The 24,437-nt window shown below is 47.2% G+C and overlaps 1 protein-coding gene across 1 annotated transcript in view; it reads right to left on the bottom strand.

Annotated features, from left to right (window-relative positions):
- Nucleotides 1-822: 822 nt before the first annotated feature.
- LOC138498062 (cilia- and flagella-associated protein 20) overlaps nt 823-24,437 on the bottom strand; it is a 78,454-nt gene continuing 54,839 nt past the window's right edge. Inside the window, exons 3-6 of the mRNA XM_069621908.1 lie at nt 23,513-23,624; nt 11,013-11,201; nt 10,788-10,898; nt 823-1,343 (exon numbers count right to left, since the gene is read on the bottom strand). Coding sequence (XP_069478009.1) covers nt 1,338-1,343; nt 10,788-10,898; nt 11,013-11,201; nt 23,513-23,624 — 418 coding nt within the window. The 3' untranslated portion in view covers nt 823-1,337. The remainder of the gene's footprint in view (nt 1,344-10,787; nt 10,899-11,012; nt 11,202-23,512; nt 23,625-24,437) is intronic.

Below are 24,437 nucleotides of genomic sequence, written 5' to 3'. Positions count from 1 at the left end.
TCCCTTCCCAGCTAATCACCCCACTGCCAATGTGACTGGTGGAGTGATCATCATAGGATCCCAGGCCCTTCTTACCAGTCGATAGTAGCAGCCCCCCGTCCCTCACTGCACTGCCCTGCCCTTGCGGGCACCTCCATGACCCACCCTCGAGAGTCCCCTGTACTGTGCACTCCTCTGCTCCCCATCCCCTGCACGTCCGAATGCCAAACGGCCTAGTAGGACCACAACTGGATTATTGTCTTTGACATTGTTATAATTTCCCCTGTTCCCTTCCCATTAGCCTTGTGGCACTTTATGCAGCAGAATTCTGTTTATTGTGCATTTCTAAGGCACTTTGAAAGTAAATAAGAAACAATCATTTGCACATCTAGGAGTATGAATGTTGGGCACATGCTCCCCTTCAGTTCTTTTGGGGTTTTCACACAATTGTGACATAACTGCCCACTCACTGCTTTGCCCACAATTCATCAGTACCTACCCCTTGATTAAAGTACCACCCACTATGGACATCCATGCACGCTCCCTGCTAACCTCATACTCATCTGGACCTTTCAAACTATGTGAATTACAGTTTGGGCTACATGAACCAACAACGCGAAGAATGGATGCATTGCAAGGAGACCATTTGTCCCTAGGCCTGGACCTCTTTGGCTGAAAATGAATATTTCTGGCGCACACTCCAGCGTTGTGTAGAAGCCATTATATAGTGACATCAGGGGTATACTATAGAGAAACGTGTGTGCGCGCGCTGCTGCGGTTACATTAATGCTCCACTCTGTAAACAGGGCCTCCAGAATAAACACTGTACGCATCATAACACCCTTCACGCAACACAAAGTCTTTATTTGGGGAGGGGCACAGGAAGGTTAGATTCCACTGTACAGTTGAGGTGGTAACAGCATTCTCGTGTCAGAGTTCCATCCCATGCCAAGCAGCGGAGGAGGAGCACTCAAACCAATTGACATGTCCTAAACTCTAGCTTGTCAGAGAAGCCATGCTCGACTTCAGTGTCTCTTCCTAGCCCAGCAGCAACCAGGGCTGAGAAGGCGCAGTGGGAATGGAGGGCCTGGGCCAAGCTGCAACGGCAGAGCCCCACAAACCTCCATAATGTCCAGATGGGTTCCAAGGCAGGCAGGGTGTGATGGCTCAGAGGATGCAAGGCATGATACTTACAAAAAGACCAGGGGAAATCATTTATTACAAAAAAGAAAAAAGGAGAACGAAATTCCCCTTCCATAATTTATAAAAACGGAACTGCGTGAACAGCCCTTCATAACACTATCAAATATATATCATTGATGAGGCTCTGAAGTCCAGTCCAGGTGGGCCGCTTCCTCTCACTGCTACAAGAGACAAGAGAAGTAAGCTGTGTTACTGATCTCAGGAACACTGAGAAGCACATTCAGAATATTAGAGAAGTTTCAGAACGACAAGCGCTGTAAAGTGCACTTTGGGCTCAGACGTACAAATTCGCATGCATCAAGTAAAGAGATGACAGATACATTTTAGATTACAGCCCTGCTGTTTGTAATGATCTTTCCCCTTCACTTAGTACATGTTTCAAGAAGCACTGTTAATGTAAGCCTCCATGCCAGCGCGGGCCCTCACCATACCAGGATGGGCTACAGCCATGATGAAGGAGAGACTACAATGAATGAACTATAGAAACGACTCATTTCTAGGACTGCTGCCAGAGAAGCCTTAGTTCCCATGCTGGTCTCTCGAAATATATTCTCCTACCATTTACATCCATTCTTCAATCTGCGGTTAGGACTCTATACAGTCTTAAACATTCCATTCATGGTTCTCCATGTCTCACGCTCCTTCATGGCTCCCCATTCACCCCGGGTTTCAACCTCCGGTCTTATCTATTGTGTTCAAGTGAATCCATGGTCTTGTGCTGCCTTATTTATCTGAACTTCCTTCTCTGTATTCACCCCTTCGGCAGCTTCACTTTTCCTCTCAATGGCGTCTCTTCGATTGCTAACCTTCTTTTCATTGCCTACTTCTTTACTTTGGAATGCTCTCCCACTGGACCTGTGTCCCTCTTCTGCACTCTCTCATTTTTGGGAAAAGAGTAACAGATGTGCTCGATTCTGCCGCTTAGGAAATGTCCAGATACCACACCAACTCCCATGTTTTTATGATCGGTTTTCCTTAATCAACTCGTACCAGATATACATTTTGTAAAGCACTTTGGAGAAATGCACTATATAAAGAAAACTGAAATAGATGGGTGGCTGTATGGAAGGTCACATCCTTGCAAATGAGGGATTTGGAACACTAAAATAGTATTGGTCAGATAAGTCACCAGTAGCATCTGTGGCAAGTTGGTGGAAATATCCATCCTCTTGTATGAGTGGGTGGAGACACAGGAGATGGGGCAGGTCCGGCTGCCACCAGATGTGTCTCCCAGAGAATGGATGGAGCAGGATTTCCTGGGTTCACCCTCCCCGCAGAGACAAGGGGCCCTATTACGAGATTGGTGGTAGTCATGGCGCTATTTGCGTCATGACTGCCTCCAATAACGGGTCCGGCACCGGTGTTGTTCAATGGGGACTTACCGGTGTAGTCCAACCCCGGCGGGACCGGTAAGTCCCCAATGAACAAACCATTCCCCATTCCCATTTAAGCCCCCATAGGGCTCAATGGGAATGGGGAGGGCGCTAATAACGGGCTCGCGACTTGCAAGCCCATTATTAGCGCCCTGGTCCCTTAGCAGGACCCGTAAGGGACGTGTGGTCGGACCACACGATCCTTACAGTCCCCGCCAAGGGACCTTGGAATAGGGCGGTAAGGGATTACCGGCACCGGTCTCCTTACCGGTCCCGGTATCCCTTACCGCCCACCTTGTAATGACCCCCAAGGTATTAGATTACTTGAAAAGAGGATACAGTACTAGAATATCCGTGTAGAGATAATGGTTATGAAACTAAACCGCACCATGGCACTTCAGCCAGCTTAAACACTGAAAGAAATGTGAACCGGGAGAGTTTGCAGAAAACCGAAAATGGTCAGAAAGTAATCCATGACAATCCCAGTCAAACACTGTAACCCCCAAACAAGGACCAAACAGCGTGGGCCGGCTGAGCCGGCAGGCCTCGCTCACTCATTTAACAACGTAGAGCAAAGGCACATCTGCCCACATTAGCAGCGGGCCCAGGCATCATAAAATAAGGAGCAAAAGGCAAGTGAGGGGGCGAAGACTGAAGAATAGGATGCGCTTTCAACCGCGCCCTAGATCTCACTATCTGAGAAAAGGAAGTTCATCCCTTTTCAGCTGTGCAAGAGTTCTAGCATCCCCTTGCCAGAAGAGGTCCAACCATGAGAGTTAGTGGTATGTTGAACAGGACACCTAGAGACAGGTTCTACCCACCGAACTTGGTACTAGATGGAAAGCCTCAGGAAGCTTGAAAAGAACCACCCATGGCAGGAGGGAGTGCGAGAGAGCGAAAGGGGGCGAGAGAGAGGGGTGAGAGAAAGAGGGGGTGAGAGAAAGAGGGGGTGAGAGACATTGAGGGAGAGAGGGGGTATAGAGAAAGGAAGAGGGGGGTGAGAGAGAGGGGGAGAGAACCCTAGAGGAAGGATATATATATATATATATATATATATATATATATATATATATATATATATATATATATATATATATATATATGAGAATGCATTACTTACCGTAAAAGCATTTCTGATGGTTGTATCTGCTTAGATTCACATGCTGTGCATAGGTCCGACATCCAGTGGTCACTGCGGAGTATTGCATTTTGTTTTTCGTAGTCGAAAAGGGGACGTCGACCAGGCGTGTCTGAAACACTATCCCTATAGTGACGTGCGTTGTACCCACAATCCCTCACGCGTCGAGGTCCCTCTGTTTGTATTTTTTCTGCCCTGAGGGAGCCTTCTAGACGCGAGTGAGTACAGAAAGAGAGAGAGATATATAAAGGAAGTCTATGTTCCTTCCATCCGAGCGGGGAGGAAGGGTGGGCGCATGTGAATCTAAGCAGATACAACCATCAGAAATGCTTTTACGGTAAGTAATGCATTCTCTTCTGATGTTTGTTAATCTGCTTAGAATCACATGCTGTGCATAGACTAGCGAGCAGTACCCGGAGTTGGCGGTGGGTTATGAGAAGGAACAGTAGAGAAAAGGTGTCGTAATACTGCCTGTCCCACCTGGGAGTCAGATCTAGAGTGTGTATCTAGACAGTAGTGTTTTGTAAAGGTGTGCACAGAACTCCAGGTAGCCGCTTTGCAGATGGACTCAAGGGGAACATTTGCAATGAATGCTATGGATGCCCCCGTGCCTCGAGTAGAGTGTGCTCTTGGCTTAAAGGGTAGTTCTCTCTTAGCAAGAGTATAGCAGAGAGTGATGCATTGAACAATCCATCTAGAAATAGTGGATTTTGAAACCGCATCTCCTTCTCTTCCTGCTGCCACCGAGACGAAGAACTGATTAGTCTTCCTCAATGGTCTGGTTCTTTCCATGTAGAACATGACCGCCCTGCGTACATCAAGTGTGTGCAGAGTCCTTTCTCCCAAATTGGAAGGATTTTGAAAGAACGTTGGTAGTTCTATAGACTGGTTTACGTGGAATTTAGAAATAAATTTCGGAGCAAACCTAGGGTGAGTGCGTAGAACCACTTTATCTTTGTGAACTGTAACAAAGGGGTCTAGAATAGAAAGAGCCTGAAGTTCACTTACTCTCCTGATGGAGGTGATAGCTATTAAAAAAGCAGTCTTAAGAGTAAGATGTTTAAGGGATGCTTTGTGCATGGGTTCGAATGGAGAGCCCATGAGTCTGGTAAGTACCACATTAAGGTCCCATCCGGGAGCAGGGTCAGCTATCGGGGGGTGTATTCTTTTTACTCCCTCCATGAATGCCTTTATAACTGGGATCCTCCACCACGACACTTTGAGTTGGGAGGTGGTGTATGCAGAAAGTGCCGCTAGGTGGACTTTAATGGAGTTAAACACTAGGCCTGAATCCAAGAGATGGGTCAGGTATAGTACCACATGTGTGGGAGAGCAGTCAATAGGGTTGATGCTTTTACTCCTGCACCAGATGACAAATCTCTTCCACTTGCTAGAATAGCAGTGGCGAGTGTTCGGTTTTCTGGCTTCCCTGAGGATGTCCATGCATCTTTGCGGGAGTTGTAGATGTCCGAACTCTATGACCTCAGGAGCCAAGCTGCTAAATTCATGTTCTGGGGGCATGGGTGCAGAGTCCTGCCCTTGTTCTGAGATAGCATGTTGTACGGGCAGGGGAGTTTTACTGGGGGAGATAGAGACATCTCCATCAAGTGAGCGAACCATGGCTGTCGGGCCCACATTGGGGCCACCAGTATCATGGTCACTTGTTCCTGGTGCATCTTGTGCACTACCTTGTTGAGAAGGGGAGTCGGGGGAAAAGCGTAAACAAATTTCCCTGACCATTGCATCGATAGACCGTTCCCCTTGGATTGGTTCTGGGGGTACCTGGAGGCGTAACTTAGGCATTGAGAGTTCTCCAGGGTTGCGAACAGGTCTATTTCTGGGAATCCCCATTGTGTGAAGACGTCGAAGACGATGTCTTCGTGCAGACGCCATTCGTACTCTTCGGGCAGGGGGAAATCTCTGCTGAGTCTGTCTGCCAGCAGATTGAGTTCCCCGGGTACATGTAGTGATAGTAGGAACATGTCCTGTTTGAGAGCCCACTTCCATATATTCTGGGCCAGTTTGGACAAGCCTGGAGAGTGGGTGCCCCCCTGCTTGTTGATGTAGTACATGGCTGTAGTGCTGTCCGTAAGGACCATTACTGTCTTGCCTTGTAGGTGTTCTTGGAAGGCTTTTAGCGCCTTGAATACCGCTAGTAGCTCCAGTAGATTGATGTGTTTGGATGCTACGTTCGGAGTCCACACTCCGTGAGCAGTCTGATGGGATAGGTGAGCACCCCATCCTGTGAGGGATGCGTCTGTGGTTAGAGTGGCTTCCGCCGCGGGTGTGGCAAAGGGTTTTCCTTTTTCCATGTTCCCCTTTGTCCACCACTGTAGCGAGAGAACCAAGGCCTGCGAGACCACCACTAGATCGTCCCATTGTCCGCTGGCCTGACACCACTGGCTGTTGAGCCACTCTTGCATTGGGCGCATGCGCAGGCGCGCGTGAGGTACCAAATAAATACACAACGCCATCATTCCTAGCAAGCGCATTGCTTTGCGTACCGTCACCTCTCGGCCGGTCACATATTGGGGGATCTGAAACAGCATGTTTTGGACCCTCTCTTTGGAGGGGAAGACGAGGCCGTCCCTTGTTTGAATTAGAGCCCCTAGGAATTGTTTGATTTGACTGGGGTCTAGACTGGACTTCTTTTCGTTGATGGAGAAGCCCAGTTGGAACAAAAGGTCTACCGTCTTTTGGGTATTGGAGAAACATGTTTCGTAGGAGTCCCCTGTTATGAGCCAGTCGTCGAGGTAAGGGTAAACTGGGATGGACAACCTGCACAGGTGGGCCGCAGCCACTGCCAGTACCTTTGTGAATACCCTTGGTGCTGAAGCTATACCGAAGGGTAGCACCTTGAACTGGTAGTGTTTGCCCTCTATCATGAACCTTAGGTATTTTCTGTGCGCTGGCAACATTGAAATATGAAAGTATGCATCTTTCATGTCCAATGTTGTCATGTAATCTCCCTGTGAAAGCAGCGGGATCACCTCCTGTAAGGTCACCATACGAAACTTTTGGGGTTTGATAAACTTGTTCGCTGGGCGCAGATATAATACAGGGCGCATGGTTAGATCCTTTTTGGGTACAAGGAAGTACACTGAATAAATACCTTCCGTTACCTGAGATAGAGGCACGACCTCTATGGCTCCTTTTTCCAGCAGTTGTTGTACTTCTTGAAGAAGGATGGCAAGATGTTCCGGCGTCAACCGCCGTCCCCTCGGGGGTCTGTAGGATGGGGAACTGTTGAATTCGATACAGTATCCGTGGGCTACGGTGGAAAGTACCCAACGGTCTGACGTTATCTCCTCCCATGCAGGAAGAAAGGATGTTATCCGGCCCCCGACCGGTGTTGCATGGGAGGGGACGCGAATCTTCGCGTCACTTGGAGTTGTTGGGGGCTTGGGAGCCTCTGGGGGTGGATCCCCGACCTCTCCCTTTGCCCCGGCGTTGGCCTCTTTGGCTGTACTGCCCACTATTGGCTTGGTAATTGGTGGCAGGGTATTGCTGATGCTGACCTTGTTGTTGTTGTCGTTGGCCACGAAAAAAGCGCTTGTTGCCATAGCCGCGTCTGGTAGTGGGCTTAGAGATCTGGTCAAGAGTCTTGATAGTGTCGAACTCTTTTTTGGCCATCTCTAGGGCTTCATCTACCGCTTTTCCGAAGAGGTTGGCGTCCTCGACAGGTTTATTTATTAAAGACGCCTGTGTCTCCGGTTTAAAGCCTGAGTTGCGCAGCCATACATGGCGCTTTAGGAGTATTCCTTGTACCAGGGAACGTCCTGCTGTTTCTGCCGCGTCCAGAGAGTTTTTTACAATGCTCTGGTTCACTTGTGTTCCTTCGCCAATAGTCGACAGTAGGCGTGTACGTAAAGGCTCCGGTGCTTCCTCTGCGTCTTTGCGCAGTTTGGCCCACTGCGCGTCTGCGTAGCTCGCAAGCAAGGAATTGTTGTTGGCAATTCTTGCTGAGAAGGCAGCCGAGGAAGTAACTCTTTTTGCAAGGGCATATAGCCTCTTGCCCTCCTTGTCAGGGGGTGCCTCACTGGTGGAAAGTGGTACCCCTGCCCTCTTTCTAGTATTAGATACAACTAGGGAGTCCGGTATGGAATGTCCCCTAATGTAGAGCGGGTCTGAGGGTGAAGGAGCGAAAAGTTTCTCAATCCGTGGATTGACCCCTCTGATCAATGCGGGAGTGGACAGCGACGGGGTGATCCTCCTTTTAACTGAGGCGAGGAGTGGAATGGTCTGGCTGACCGGGGGTTTTTCTTTAATGACTCTTTCTACAAAGTCTAATTCTGGAGAGAGTTCTCCCGTGTCCAGTTCGAAATGCGCTGCTGCTCTGCGCAACAGTGCATTGAAAGTAGTCTGATCGTCAATTGGAGACGTGTTCCTAACTGGAGAATTATCCGGAGGAGTTAGATTTAGGGCATCAGTGTCGGAACACACTGATGGTGATTGCCAGGGGTGCGAAGGTCCTTCTCCTGGGCTAATCCCGAAGCCTTCTTCTATAATGTCTGTTCTGTCTTCTAGACATTCCTCCTGGTTCTGTCCTTCGTTGTCCATGAAATCATCTTCTTCCTCGAAGTATTGTTCCTCCCCAGTGAGGTCATATACATCTTGGAAGTCTGAGGCTGTGTCCAGCAGGGGATCGACCAGCCTCGGTTTTTTGGCTCTGGGGTCGTCTTGAGGCCCTTCTCTAGTTCTTCTGAGAGTTAGAGGGGCTTGGGTACTCATAAACTTTTCCATCCTCTCCATACAGAGGTGGAGTCTTTCCATAGTTTCATGGGGTACCCCAGAGCGGTCTAGCGGGGGAAAACTCGAGTTGTCTACCTCGAAATGGCTCGACCTCTCCCAAAGCGTCGAGGAAAGTGTCCCGTCGCCCTCCTCAAAACCCTCAGGTGTGTCGGGAGACTCCCTGACTGAAGGGGGTAGTCCCTGCTTTCCTTCGGGTGTTTTCGGCGTATCCTTTGATCTATGCGTAACGCTCGACGAAATCTTCGGCGTACGCTTTTGGGCGTCGGCTACAACGATCCTGGCTAAGCTATCGGCGACATTCTTGTCGGCGGAAGCTTGAGTTTTCGACGCTATGGGTATCGAGCGCTGTACGGCGGTCTGCGCCTTCTGTTGATGCGCACCGGCCGATGGTTTGGTGGTGGCGCCCTTGTTTGCCGAAAGCCCAGTCGCAGGTCGCGGCTGCGGTTGCGAGAGGGGCTTCGAACCCGAACGGTCCGAGGAGGCCGCCGGTGGAACCTGCGTCTCCTTGGGCGCCGAAGCTCTCTTCGACTTAGACGAAGAAGAGCCATGGGTTGTGTGCTTACCTTTATGTGAATCTTTGTGTGCGTCAGTGTCGCCGGGGTGTTCATCCCCATAAGCATGGCGTGAGCCGAGCCCGTCGGGGCCGGGGACAGACGACGAAGCGCGTAAGCGCTCCTTAGAGGGGGTTTCGACTTCCGTGGCGGAGGTCGTGTCATCGCGTTCCTCGTCACTGTCGGTGGTAGCAGCGGCGGGTGAACCTTCGGCCTTCGACATCGCGTAGGCCGCCCACCTTTTAACCCTACAGTCTTTTAGAGTTTTAGGCTTCAGAAGCCGACAAGCCGCGCACCCTTCCTCTTTGTGATCGAGGGGCAAGCAGCGGTTACACCGTGAGTGCTTGTCCTTCCAAGTGAATTTGCCTTTACAAAGTGGGCAAAACCTAAATGGTGTCCTCTCCATAGCAGAGGCAATAAATCGCGATAAACACCCCCAGGGAAAGGAAGGGGAAAGGGAAAGGCATTCTCAGAAAGACCCAGAGATGTCCCACGACCCCACTCTCCCTACTGTATGTGGCCAGCGAGGCCAGGCCACGTGTTCGGCAGCGCCGAAGATTTCCTCCGCTCGACCCTCCGTCGACGATTTTGCTCGGCGGAGAACAGCTACACTGCGTCGAGGGAGTGCTGTATTAATCTTCGTAGAAGAAACGACCAAAGGTCGAGGGTTGCAATGTCTCTCGAGGAGCTCCGCGTGAAGGCGACCAGAAGCTGGGCGGAAAAAAACAATCTGAGGGACCTCGACGCGTGAGGGATTGTGGGTACAACGCACGTCACTATAGGGATAGTGTTTCAGACACGCCTGGTCGACGTCCCCTTTTCGACTACGAAAAACAAAATGCAATACTCCGCAGTGACCACTGGATGTCGGACCTATGCACAGCATGTGATTCTAAGCAGATTAACAAACATCAGAAATATATATATTTTGAGAAGCAGAAAGGAGACAAACCAGAAGGTAGAGTGGAAAATACCAAGTGTGCAGAGAGAAACCCCCCGGAGATTAAAGGAGGAGAGGAAAAAAAACACAGGAGCTATAGAAGGCGGACAACAGAGGGAAGGTCCCGCCAGTACACCTTACATTTGGTTGAGCAGTCTGGGGACGGAGGAGTACGATTATACAGCAGAGCCTCAAGGAGGTAACAGGAAGGAGATAAAGAGCAGATCTAGGTCGGGAGAATGGCAAGGGACCCGACAAGGGTAGCCCTGATAGTCCACCCCTCAGAAACCTCAGCCAACCTAAAAACTGAGCATGGACCGACAAGACTGTCCACAACGGTCTTACCACTTTCCTCTGAGGGATACACCTGAGAGTACTCAGTGACTCCCATCATCTTGAGTCATTAAGGAAAAAGGAGGACACCAAGAGGACTGGGAAGGAGGAGTGTTAAATGAGCTCAGAATGTGCAAAGACAATCATGCCCTGTGGATTGTGGGATGTGTGGACCCAGACTTTAAGACTGTTGGGTTGTAAACATACTGACTGATCAGTCACTTGTTTCAATGGAAGGAGAAGCCACCTGAACATCTGTCCGCATGTTTATCTGTTTGTTAGGTATAGATAAATCCCCTTTAAAATCTCATTCAAATGCATGTGCCTCATTGATTCCACCTCTGCTTCTTGACGGGACAGAACACATTTGAAGAAAGGCGCATTGATCATCATGAGATTCACAAAATGCCTCAGACCACAGAGCTATAAAGTGGGAAGGTTCATTGAACTGGAGTGAGAAGCGGCTAAAAAAAAAACAAAAGGCGTACAACGTGGGGTGAACTACATCAAAAACTCACCTTTGCTTTGTTCTGCACTGGAAGATATAGCTTGAATTCTGCTGGGAGTTCATCCTCAGAGTACAGGCGGTCTGAGAAGTACACCCTTCGGATGCGACAGTTGGCATGGATCTAGGAGGGTATTCCAAGGCAAAAATGTGAGCTGTGTGGCCGACAGGACTGCTCCTTCCCCACCCCACCAGGCTTGATAAGGCAGACCATGTGCTCCCAAACGATGGGTCGTACCTGTACACGCAGGGTCTCAATGTAGTTGGTGCCGTACGCCCGTCGGGTAAAGTCAGACAGGTTGAACTGGATCTGGTTCCAGCCGTCATCCAGTCTCATGGGCATAGTGCAGATGAATGGTTTCACACGAGTCGTGCTCTGGTAGTTACTTGCACGGAACCGCCGGCGCACATTCTTATCATCCAAGACCTACATTGAAGACAAAGAACAACCTAGGTCAGAGTAGAACGTTCTTGGCCAAAGAAGTCAATACGACTTAAAAAGGTTATGAAATGTGCTTTCCCATCCCAACTGTTTGGCCGTTAAAAAAAAAAGTTTGTTTTTATGGACTTATTGGATATTGGAATATTCTCTACAATTGTTCCAGCCTCTGCATAGCTTTTCCACAATTATTCTGGTTAGACATACAAGCTATGGTGCACCCAGTATGCAGTTAGTGCACGCGGTGTAAAAACGTATTGTTAACGTAGGGTAGGTACCTTGCATGGGCTACAAGCATTAGCAACTGGAGCATTGATATTCCATGGACAGTTCGGTGAGGAAATCCGCTGCTCTGTTTAGTAGGCGATAGGAAAGAGTATTCTGGCTCCCTCGTTTCCTTGGTTACAATTCAGAGGGGGCGGGGGGCTCAGGTGCCTTGCCTTTAGGGAACTGAACCCTATGCTTAGCATGTACAGTGATCAAAGTATAAAAAAGTGTTCCCGAGATAGCAGGAAAAAAGACATGCAATTGTGCATTGCAGTTTCTTTCTGTATTTTGAAAGGAAATATAGAATAAGCCGCATGAGGCCAGATTAGCTAATAGTGGTAAAAGTTGAGCAAATACACTTATAACCAGTTTCGCAGCTTAGGGAATATGGAATGGGGAAAACAGGATTTGTCACAATCCATATTATTTAAAAACGATGGCACTAGAACAGAATTATTCGGACTGATTGTGTACAATGTTTACTGCCCAACAAATAGGTTTCCTACATTTCTTTTTGGTATGCAATTTAAAAAGTCTGCTTCATTTTTGTCCTTGTAAAAACGCTAGATAGTAGAAAGGGCAAACACTGTTTTCCTTATTATACACGTAGCACAACAGGCGCCAAGTCATAGGGTCTTTTTTTTTTTTTTTAATCATACGGGACTGGTGCAGGGATTTTAACTTGCAGCGTTTCCGCTACAGCCATGCAATTCTGTACAGTGTTCTACCAGGCAGCTGCGGAACTCATGTCTTCTCTTTACGTTCAGCGTTTTCCTCTGCCGACTTGTTCTTTCCCCTGAAGTTCTCTGCACCCTGCACTTTTCCATCCCGTAATCTGCCTCCTGATACAGTTTTAGTGCCCGCTGTCTGCCTCCTGATAGTCTTAGTCCCCGCCGTCTGCCTCCTCATACAGTCTTAGTCCCCGCCATCTGCCTCCTCATACAGTCTTAGTCCCCGCCGTCTGCCTCCTCATACAGTCTTAGTCCCCGCCGTCTGCCTCCTCATACAGTCTTAGTCCCCGCCGTCTGCCTCCTCATACACAGTCTTACTCCCTGCCGTCTGCCTCCTCATACACAGTCTTACTCCCTGCCGTCTGCCTCCTCATACAGTCTTAGTCCCTGCCGTATGCCTCCTCATACAGTCTTAGTCCCCGCCGTCTGCCTCCTCATACAGTCTTAGTCCCCGCCATCTGCCTCCTCATACAGTCTTACTCCCCACCATCTGCCTCCTCATACAGTCTTACTCCCCACCATCTGCCTCCTCATACAGTCTTACTCCCCACCATCTGCCTCCTCATACAGTCTTAGTCCCCGCCATCTGCCTCCTCATATACAGTCTTAGTCCCCGCCATCTGCCTCCTCATACAGTCTTAGTCCCCGCCATCTGCCTCCTCATACAGTCTTAGTCCCCGCCATCTGCCTCCTCATACAGTCTTAGTCTCCGCCGTCTGTCTCTCATGCAGAATTCTTCCAAGAGGTGTGCTCTTGTACAGCTTCCGATTCTTGGACTCCATATTACACACTGTGCCGTGCCACATCTAAGGCATCAACAGATAGCATTGGTGTGTGTTCAAGCGTCCTATTATATCCATCATCAACAAAACAGGATTTGGCTAAGATAGTATGATGCATGTAAAATTACCCAAACCTGTAGGCTTTCTGCCAGATCATGGCTCCCACTTCTTCCAGTCCATTGCCTTCTTTAGGATTGTGGCTCCCACATCTTCTAGTGCAGGACCAAGCTCTTTGTGGGAAAGAGTCACTCGCAATCTTTGGATTTATAGTGTCCAGTGCTTCTTTCTGGTCCCGGTAGCTTTCATGCGTTTCAGTTATCTTTTTTCCACTCCTCAAAGGGCTGGACATACACACCACCGTAGGATCCCCAAGCTAACGACATGATTCTTCAGTACAAGAACTCCTTTCTATCCCATGTCTCTCTAGGACCACTTGGTCCTGCAGCACATCTTCTGACCTGGGTATTCTCCTCCTTCCCCTCCTGTTGCACCTTGGTGCGGGATCTTCCTTTTCCTCCTTAATCTCTCACCCTCTCCTCTTGATGGGAGCCGCTGGGATGGGGGTACTAGGTCCATCGTTTCCCCTCCTAATGCTACATTTCTAGCTGTATGGATGTTAGTCTCTCTGCTTTCTGCCATCACCCCTTTTTCCCTTTGTTGGGTTTCAGACCATCCCCATCTCTAGGTACTTTTTTATTTCTTCATCTATATTTTGGAAATATTTGTATTCCATTAAAGAATAAAATTAAAATCAACCCAATACACTATAATAATTTTACATTACAGTAACCCTTCAACACCACCTAAAAATTAAAAACATTCTTAATAAAGACTAAAAAAGGTACAACTCCAATGTCATGCAGTTAAATCTATGTACTTCAAATAGAATAAATGTTATGAATAATATGAAAATGTGATCAAATTAACACTTCTAAAAAAAAAATAAAAAAAAAAAATTATATATATATATATTTTGGATCACCCAGGAATACTCCATATAAAAATAAGTAGACGGTGCAGAGTGCAAATCAGGGAAGGCTAATATTTAAAGCGCTGCACAGGCTTGCCTAACATCCCATCCTTTAAACATCGGAAAAGGGCATTTACATTTAAGATTTGAGGAAGTCAGACAAATAAAAAAAAAAGTAAATTAAATAAATTATGTACCATTCACCTGCCCCAGAAATAAATATTAAAAGTGGTCCTTTATAATGCGCTTAATACCAGCACATGGTTTCTAAGTGCGGGATCGGGATTCGAACCGGTGTTGCATTCTGGTTAAGGCCCTGCCATTACCAAATAAGGTATACCACCTGAATTATTTGGAGTTTCAGAATCCCTAGGTTGCATATCTGGTGTCTCCACTTGGCTACTTGGCCCTTAGGCAAAGCACAGTGGGCTCTGACTCATTCTCACACTAAATGGTGGATTAAAATGTTCTCTTTTTTTATCACAACCATGAACAATAAACTAAGTGGGTCATGATAAGCAGCCATGAACTATTAAATATGCTACAAACAGGTGTTCTAAAAATAAAAAAGTCTCCTACACTGCATAACATCTGCATATTAGGAGGTCTTACAGATAGATCAACAGCTGAATGATGCGTTTATTGATTATAGTTCGGCATTCGACTAAGTGGATCGTCAGACTTGGAGCAAACTCTTAAATTGGGGCATTTCCATGGTAATTTTAATCAACTATATTCTGATACTAGCATACAAATTCCATTGAACAGCTTTGGAAATATGTGAAACAAATCCCGACTAATTTCAGCTTAAAGCAGGGGCGTGCATTTGCATTGAATAAGCATTACAGCCTAGATGTAAAAATGTGCATACATTAGTATCTACAAGACATCTTTCAACAGAATGTAACAAATCGCTTGAACGTTGGTACATACTATGACAAATGTATCTGGATATGATAAAAATCCACCCACTTTTGGTTGTGATGCCTCAATGGTGAACATCTTGCCCTGACTATTGTAATAAAACTTTGAAAAGTAATTGAAGAAAAGACACATTTAAAAAAGAATTTCAACCAATATAGAAGGTGATGTGCAAATTTTTAATTTGTAATCAGATATGCAATTAATTGTCGGATGACATTTTTACTACATTTGTATATCATTTTAATTGTATAAAGTTTAAGGGCCCGATTTACAAAAATGTTGGAAACATGGGAAATGTCAATTGAAGCTCTCTGGTGACTACGCCCTAGATGCAGCAAAACGTGAAGACACCTATGACATGACTGAATCTTAGAAGAGAGAAAGGTGGATGTGCCTCAGAGGAAAAACAGAGCTCCAAATCTTCGGATCATCTCATGCAAGAACTAAAGTAAAGCCCAATTACCAATCTTTTGCCATCCGGGACTGTAGCCTCTCTGGACTAGGCGAGGTAAAAATGCTTGGGATTCATCTCGACGACTCCCCCGAGGGCAGAACCCTATACCAAAATGTTTGCAAAAAAATGGGACCTACTACCCAACACTCATCCGTCCCTTCCTCACTGAAAACAACTGCTCTACTGTAGCACGATCGGTTATACTTTCCAGGATTTACTACTGCAATGCCCCAGCGCGCTGGATCTGACAAACAGCTTGCAGAGCCTACAGATTGTCCAAAATGATGCATTACGTATCATAAAAAAGGTCCCAAAAAGGAGGAATCATATGTCTACCCTCCCACATACAGGCACCAACTGCACTGGCTCCCCCTGAAAGCTCGGATACAGTTCAAGGTAGCCACCTTGGTGCACAAATGCCTCTATGGAAAAACCCTAGCGTACTTGAAATCTTTAGTAACACACTACGAACCAACTAGATCATTGTGCTCATCTAATCCGTAATTTCAGCAAAACTCTGGAATACTCTTCCAGTCACTGTACGACTTGAAAACAATTCCAGAACCTTCAAGCAAACCCTCAAGACGCTCCTCTACGAGTGATCCACGACTATCCGATGCGGGATACCCTCCTCCTGTCCCGTGTTTATGTGGGCCATTGTGTACTCGTTATAAATGTATACATAAATTTAAAAATAAACACCTACCCACTAGGTCCCACAAGGATGACTTGAGCCCTCCCCTTTACAGCAAAACACAGATTCTGATTCCACAGAAATGTCCAAGGACTGCAACGCCAGTGTACTTTTCTGAGTGTAGGATTTAGTGAGGGGGTTTGAAAGTTAGTACCATTATGCCACAGGCAAAAAGCCTTACTCTGACTTGCATACGAAAGCACAGGAGAAGTAGTAATGGAAGGAAGAACAAAGTTCTTTGCCCAAAAAGAAATCTGGCACACAACTGTAGCGTGCAGAGGGTACAGAAAGGAAGAAAAAAAAACGTTTTAGTAGTGCACAGTTATAATTACTTCAGTATAGGTTTAGAAAGAATGAAGTTCACCTCACTTCGTAGCAATGTGCCATTTGCCGGCAGTCTTTTAGCTCCAGGGGCTCTGCAGTCACTGTGCCTCCTTTACCCCAAGCAGGCACTTAATCAGCTTTAAACAGCAGAGGGAGCCTGCCCTATGGTGTCTTCTCTCACCACTACTTAATGGTTGCGGTCTTCTCTCACCACATAGGTGCCTCAGCTATGCAGCCACTGTCACATGAATTCGTGGTTCAGAGATCCCAGTAACGGGACTGGGCAAGCAAATGGATGGACTACCTTGACAAACTGTATGGTGGACTGCTGTGGGCCTCAGTTTGAAAGTCAAGGAGAGGACTGTAGGACTGAGGAGGTTTTGCAAGGTCGCAATTCAATCCGTCAGTCATCCCTCCCTCCGCCAACATCGGTCAACACTCATGTCCTGATTTTGCGAGGAAGCTTGGAATGTCAGACTAGCAACATTGTTGGAAATACGGGTATTGATACCAATTTGTAGCTCCATTCTTATACATAGTGTGATACTTTAAAAAAGTCAAAACAGTGAAATAGAGGTTTCATATTTTAATTTTTGGAAATCCTAATACTAAGAAAACTACAAAGGTTATTTTGAGGGAGATGTGGTGGTTTGGGTATTAGCCTACATATTGTAGGATTTACATTTAAAAAAAAAGAAAATTGGTGGATTGCAGAGCTCTATCCAATAGCATCCACTTCACATCGGTTGCCTTGTGCGTGTTGCCATCCTCCCACTCCTCAATTTGGTTTCGTGACTGAGAAACCTGAAGGTGTCTCATCCGTTAGTCCCCTGGAGATCTGTCATCCAGGTGGCCAGGACACGGCCATCGCTATTGGATCCGTTCCTGGGGTTGGACCAGTGCGGGAGATCCACTTGAATGAAGGGGGGGTGGAGAGGGGTCCTCGGGGAGTGAAAGTGGGACACTGACGTGTGAGAAGCGGTACCCCCTTCCTTATAATCCCTTTTCCCCCCCTCAGGCAGAGTCAGGCAACTGACAATAACCATAAACCTGACAGCCCTTTCCCTTCCCCAGAGTGATAAAAAGGAGGAGCACGAGAGCGCATTGGGCAAAGCAGACCGCACAATGTGGCAGCTATTCCAGGACTGCAGTTCGAGAGGAGGAGACAGGCGGCGAGAACCGAAAGGGGAAGGAGGGAAGTGCCCTTGCCCTTTTCGACCCAGACCCGCAAAGCCTCTGAGAAAGGAATCACAAGGCCGGGAACAGCCAGCGTGTGGTGTAACAGGTGTCACTGGTGCAAGGAAGCCTCTTACACGGATAACCAAGTAAGGGAGAGACGCTTGCTATCATGGTACCGCCCTTGACTCCAGAGACACGAAATAACAAGCGGTTCATCACAGCCGGCGAGTTGCAGGGAGAAGGGAACTGTGTTGAGCAAAAGTTGAAAATGGCAACGTAATGTGAATCAAAGAACCGAAACTTTGCGCCTTACAGAACTATTGAAACAATCTAGGGAGGCCCCGGCTGCAGAGTGGTCCGGCACCACGCGTGCGCTCATTCGAAAGACTCCGGCCGGTCCCAGTTTGGTAGAACTACCAATACCAAAAGTCCCTAGGCGAGCCGACGCAAGAGGTCAAAGTGGTCATACAAGGGTCGAGCAAAGCCCCCTTGTACAATCGAAAGCCTTTGACCCGTAGCCAAGAAGAAAGCTAAGGGAAGTAAACCCTGCATTGTGTAAAGCAAAGTGAACTGTAACTGGCAACTGTGAACCCGGCCCGAGGGATGCATACTAAACAGGGTGAAGTACGATAACCCAGTGAATATTGTGTTGACAAAAGTGAAACCGGCCAAGGGAGGTCCACAGTGAAAGATTGTTTAAAAAAGATATTGAGACTTGTGAATGCAACAAGTGAAATATTCTGAGTTCGTAGTGAAAACCCCCGAGGTGACTTCCAGACCTTTCTGGAGAACAAGCCATGATCAACCAATCGTCCACATAGGGGGTAGATGTGAATCCCCTCCTTCCTTAGACTTGCTGCCACCACTGACATAGGCTTGGTGAATACCCACGGGGCAGAGGTGAGCCCGAATGGCAGAACACTAAACTGATCATGAGAACCGCAAACCTCAAGAACTTTCTGTACTTCTCATGGATGGGAAAATGAAAGTAAGCACCCTGAAGGTCTAATGACAGCAACCAATCCTGGAATCGAAGGGCCTGAAGGGTCTGCAAAAAGTTACCATCTAGAACTTGTCCTTCCTGGAGGTACTTGTTCAAGCATCTCAAGTCCAAGATGGGTCACACTCCTCCGTCCTCCTTGGGGATAAGGAAATAAAGAGAGTACCAACCCTGGTTCCTCTCAGCTGCAGGTGCCGGCTCCATTGCACCTTTCTACAACGGGATGAGAATCTCTCGTTGGAGGAACAGCTCTGGAACCAAGGTAGATCTGGCTCTTCAGGGGCAATCTGGGGGTTTCCTTATGAACAGGAGATATTAATCGTAGGCTACAGTTTGTAGCACCCATGCATCCCAAGTTATGCTTAACCAACTCCGGAGATGTTGCAACAGTCTGCCCCTACCACAGACCTGTGGGTGAGAGTCCTTTTGCTGCTCCAGTAGCAGGACAGGGCAATTCAGCTGGTGTTGCATGGGAGTTTTAACCCCTCTGCCTCCACGAGGAGCCCTTCTCTCACCCCTCAGAGAACTGACCTCTTCCTCTTGAGATGGAGTAGAAACAAAAAGGACATCCTCTCCACCCTTTCCATCCTGGGCCAGGTTTAAAATCCCATTCCTCTTCTCCTGGATCCGGTTTAAAAACCCATCCCTCTTCTCCTGGATCAGGTTTAAAAACCCATCCCTCCTCTCCTTCCGGTATACGTTCTGCTGCCAGGGTTGCCACTCACCAAAGGGTGTGCGCATATTTCACCAAGGCATTTGTAGCATTAGCAGACTTCAGTACTATGCTGCCTGCACTAAATATTCTCTTCCCTAATGCATCAATCTTTCCATCATCCTTGTCAGTAGGAGTGGAAGGATACGCTGACGACCTAGAAGATGCAGTCACAGCCTGAACTGCTAGGCTTTCTGGTGGTTCTCAGGTGGTTTATTTAGAGAACATACATAGAATCAGCATAATAAAAAAGGACGATTTGTGACTGCCTGTAAAACAGAAAAAAAAATAATCAAAAAATACATAAAATTCTGAAAATCTCTAAAATCCCTTATCACTCATAGGATGGGTTTTCCAATTACAAGCGCTTCAAATGGAGAGTATACTCACAGCCCCAATTATTCCATATAGCCTGACAATCATAGTGCACACAAGGGGAGAGAATACTCGCAGCCCCTCACACAGGGCCCCCACTCCTCAGCAATCTCAATCACAGCAGCCACGCACGGTGGACATACCTAGCTATGGAGTACACCACCTTCCAGTCCACCGAAAAACTATTGCATCACCAGTAGTTCTTAGATGCATCTGTAATAGGACAGCTGCAATAAAACTGGACATATTAAAATCAAATGTGTTAGGCAGAAACCTGTGCAATAGAACAAGTAAACACTGACCGGGCTTGGTGTAAAAGATATATAATTATTTATTTAAAACCACATCTAGAAAAACACACAGGCACTAATAGTAAGCAATCCAAAAACACGGTCACTAAAAGATATACACTTCCTTCAAAGAATATTAGACCAGTCTTAAGTAAAGCCCCACTTATTTTCAGACAGCGGTGAGCGCTTAACGTAGATGGCACTCTAATAATTTGTTTAAAAAGAAGGGAGAGAAAAGCAGAGAATAAATTGGAACAGATCCCAACACTTTTTCACGAACACAACAAGAGAGGAAGGTAAGTAACACTGTGAGCTTAGAGTCAGTAGGCCGGATCCACTTTAAGAGGATCAAACGAATTATGTCCAAGGTCACACAGTTGCAGTGCACAAGCGTCTTGTAAAGGTTCAAAAAAGGAGTTGGACCAAAGAAAGGTACCAGTTAGAAGGTCAAGGCGGCCAGCCCAGTCCAGAAGGTTAAGGGGTTATTATTACCTTGTAGCAATCTTTAGAAAGGGAGGCCTGGCGGGCACGGTACCTTAAAGTGGTGAGAATACTCCAGCGGGGGCAGTTGTTACTGGCAGCGGATGCAAGTCGGTGCTTCGTCCGGGGGAAGAGAGGATCCCGTCGAGAAGGAAGACAGGAGTCCGTTGCACTGCCAGGGAAGAAACCAGCCGCAGAGTTTCTCAGGTGAAAGGAGCAGTCCTTTAGTTCGCGGTCCAGTGGTACTGGCTATCCGGTTGTCGGGGTGCTTGACACCGGCAATTCGACCACTTAGCCGGTCGGGGGTGTGAAGAGAAGAAGGTAAACTGGTTGTGCCCACCAGTCAGGGGAAGAAGCCTCTCCAGCCGAGAGATCTTCTCTGTCGTCGGGAAGTGGTGAGTCGGTTCCGCAGGGCTCCACCGGTGGTGTCGTCGTGGTAGGTCGGCTCAGCTTCTCCCTCGTCAGATTCTCAGGTCCTGTGGCGACATCTGAAGTTCCAGTCCCCAAAGCCCTGCTTTTATACAGCATACCCCCATTCACTCAGCCTAGCTGTCAATCAAACATGCTAAGTGGTGAGCCGGCCAATCACACAAGAGTGCGACTTGAGTTACCAAGGTAACTCAGTCCAGGGTGCCTAAACCCCCTCCCACGCCCCCTGTGGTACCCAGACAGAGTGGCACCACTTTTGGTGGCTTCTGTGGAGAAGCCCGCCAAAAAGAGGAACAAAGGGCTCGACTTGGGTTGGAGTCACAGAAGAGAACACAAACACCATTTTAGAATCGAGTCCTGGCAAAAAATACCAACCGGCGAATTAATATTAATTAAATAAACCAGCGGTATGTTCGAGGCTATGAGAATTAAATAATTAAAGTTGGTAGCCTCGAACAATGGGAAAATCCCATAGGGATATATTCGCGGTCGAATATAAAAAGTAGTATCCACTGCCACCAGCCAAACTCGATCAGGGGGGATGGAGACGTGCCCTCTCGACTAACAGACCCCAGGGCAATCGAATTGCCCCGACCAGTACATCCACAATATGATGGTTTGTACTGGTTTCTGTTCATAATTTGGGACTAGTAAAGCCAATGGTGACTTTACATGCTCTGGGAGACCGTAGTCAGTCCCAGGGTATGGAGTCTATGGTGGGGTGTCACTATGACACCCCTGTGTCACTGCATGGAGGGTGCTGTGTAACAGACATAGTATAAACACATGAGACCCTATGGAGTAAAGGACCCCTTAGCCCATAAAACACATTAACAGTCAAAGGAACACCATAAATCATGTCCAAGAGTGGGAGAAAAAAAAGAGTCTCACTCTTGGCAGGAGAAAAAAAAACAAACTCCAGAAATCCAGCAAAGCTGCTGGTGGACTCACTAGGTTAGGAAATTCAGCCTAAAGAGAGAATTCTCCCTAACAAACTGTACCAGAGATAGGTCAGCTAAATTACAAAATGGACAAACCCCAGAATTAAGGTGAGACCCAGAGCGAGTATAACTTGCAACAGGAAAAAAGCCAAGTCTAAACAGTACGAAAAGAAAGTTTGTACGGAGGATGGATCAGATCAAAAACATTTCGGCAATTACCCAGCAAATTGATGCAGCATATGTCTGTTCCATTCTTCAGTGCAATAGTTAAAGACTCCAACTTCTCTTTGGAGGCAGCCTTGGCCAGTAATTTCAGAGCATGCTGCAAGCTCCCTTGAGGGAAGACCACATTTGTCTAGCATTCAACCTCAACAACATGGATCTACACATGCCGCACCCATCTACAGTTTCCAGCCCCAATTAATTTCTGGAATTCCACTAGAGCCTCCTTCTTATAGGGCAACAGAACATGGTATGCCCACAACCGCAGCCAATATAGAGCAGGTTTTGAGGATATTTGATCGGCCACAGGCCAGACTTGCAAATCCAAAAGAAACAAGGAGGTAGGGGCATTCTTTGGTAACAATAGATTCTTAAAAAACATGTTTTCACTCAGACAGCCCCTTGGTGGCAGCATACCCCCAAACCTCTGCACTATACACTGCGGCGGCCAGGGCCTGGCTCCTGAACAGTTCTATAGCCGGGGAAATCGCCCCACTTCCCCTACTCCAAAAGAAAGAGGAAATTCCACCCCATATTTAGATAGGGTGACGCTAGCTTTCACCGATTGGTCTGTCCAATCCAATGTGGATTTGGGAGAGGGCTTACCTGCTTCAAGCCCCCCCCACCCCCACTTACTTTCCCCCAAGACCTTGACTGTCGTGGACCATCACGAGCCATAGTCTACTTAGTGGCCTATCCCCAGACACCACAGACTGACATGTACAGGTCTATAATGGACATTTCGTTACCAAAGTCAGCACACCACTTCGGTGTCAAGGACATGTCGAGTAGATTTAGAATCAGGTTAGTTTGAGGTTGAAATGTAAATCGAAATATCGCTGAGGCAATCGCTCCGAAGCACACTAGCATGCAGAAAAACAGAACTGAGCTAACTGCGAGCGCGTTTGCGTAATTTACAAGAGTCGCATCACGGCAGGGGTCTTACAGGCCGTCGAGGGCCATGGCTCAATGCAGCACGACGCTCAACCCTATGAAAAACAAAATTACGAAGCAAGCTTTAAGCAAACTTGAATCAAAGAGAACAAATACATGGGACGACACAATCCATTTGAAATGGAGTCCAGATAACCGATTAACGTGATGATTGGGCTCAAATAATGGCTCTCAACAAGCAGAGTTACAAATGTTTCCTCATCAGCTGAATCTGTCGAGTGCCTCCCATACAATTTCTTGTCACTCTGTGGTTAGCTTGGGGACCCATCAAAAAGTAAAGATTATGCTGGGAGAAGAAAAGAAAGAAGATGTAGCATGGGCAGACCAGTGCACTGAACCTCCAAATGATGCATCGACTTGAAACGCTGAGTTAGAGGGATTGGCTCAAGCTACTCAAGGAAGAGAAAGATGGGCTGTCACATTCACGAACATGGGGTGCATGACATTGGCTGCTCTGGGTAAGGTGCTTAGTGAAAGAAAAAGGTAAAAACAGGGACATGAAAAAAAACAAATCCACAGAATGCATGTTAATGGTGAATTCTGTCCAATAAAGCCAGCATGGTCTCCTCACCTGCACCTCAAAAGTGAAATACTTTTTCAGGTTCTTGATGATCATCACAAGAAAGGGAAGTTTAATGCCCAAGGTCTTCTTTGGATCGGCTGGACACGTAATATATGTGGTGCTAAAAAAAAAAACAGAACAAAGGATGCATCTTTCCTCATGAAAACTCCCAAGAAACAACTTGCCTAGTATAGTGGAGCCCTTCAACCATGCATTTGTACACCACCTTAAAACCCAGCACAACGCTTTAAAAAAAACAGACAACAAAAAATAATGGTCAACCATTCCATCTACACCTGCATATACCAGGGTGTAAAATGTGCACTCGCCACTAGACAAACATCACTTTCAGCTTCATATGCAAGCATATGTGCAGCCCCTTCAACTTTGTATAACTAGCACTGGCAAAGCCAATAGTTTTGGCGTTTAGTGCTGTTCTTTGCATTTGGCATTTACAGGCGCCAGGGTGCAAGGAGGAGAGTGCAAAGTTTTAAAGGGGGATGCGATAAGGAGCGCAGGTGTGCCAGAGAATGAGAAGGAAGGAGAATAGAGCATGGGAAAAATGAGTGAGAAAGGTTGAGAGTAAGAAGTGAAGAAATAAAGTGGGAGTCTGAGAGAAAGGAAAAGAGGATGGGTGGGCTGGGGTACAGAGAGCGGGGATGTAGACAGGGTAGAGATTGGGTATGTGGGGGTAAAGAGGGAGTGGCTAGGGCTAGAGAGTGGGGTTGGGGTGGGTGATTGGGGCAAAAAACATTAAGAACAAAGCAGCCTCGGGAAGACTTGACAAAAGTAGCCCAAAATAGCCCCATATGAAATCACTACGCAGCTGAGAAATGGAAAGCCCAGCACCAAACTTGCTTCTTACAAAGTTGCTGATTGGAGCAAATATTGTTACAGAACTTAATTGGGTAGTACGGTGGAGGAAGTTGGTAAA

Source organism: Ambystoma mexicanum, chromosome 5q, assembly GCF_040938575.1.
Source record: "Ambystoma mexicanum isolate Mex_15411 chromosome 5q, UKY_AmexF1_1, whole genome shotgun sequence".
Lineage (NCBI taxonomy): Eukaryota > Metazoa > Chordata > Amphibia > Caudata > Ambystomatidae > Ambystoma > Ambystoma mexicanum.
The sequence above is the reverse complement of the archived record's forward strand: the minus strand, read 5'-3'. Positions and strand labels throughout refer to the sequence as shown.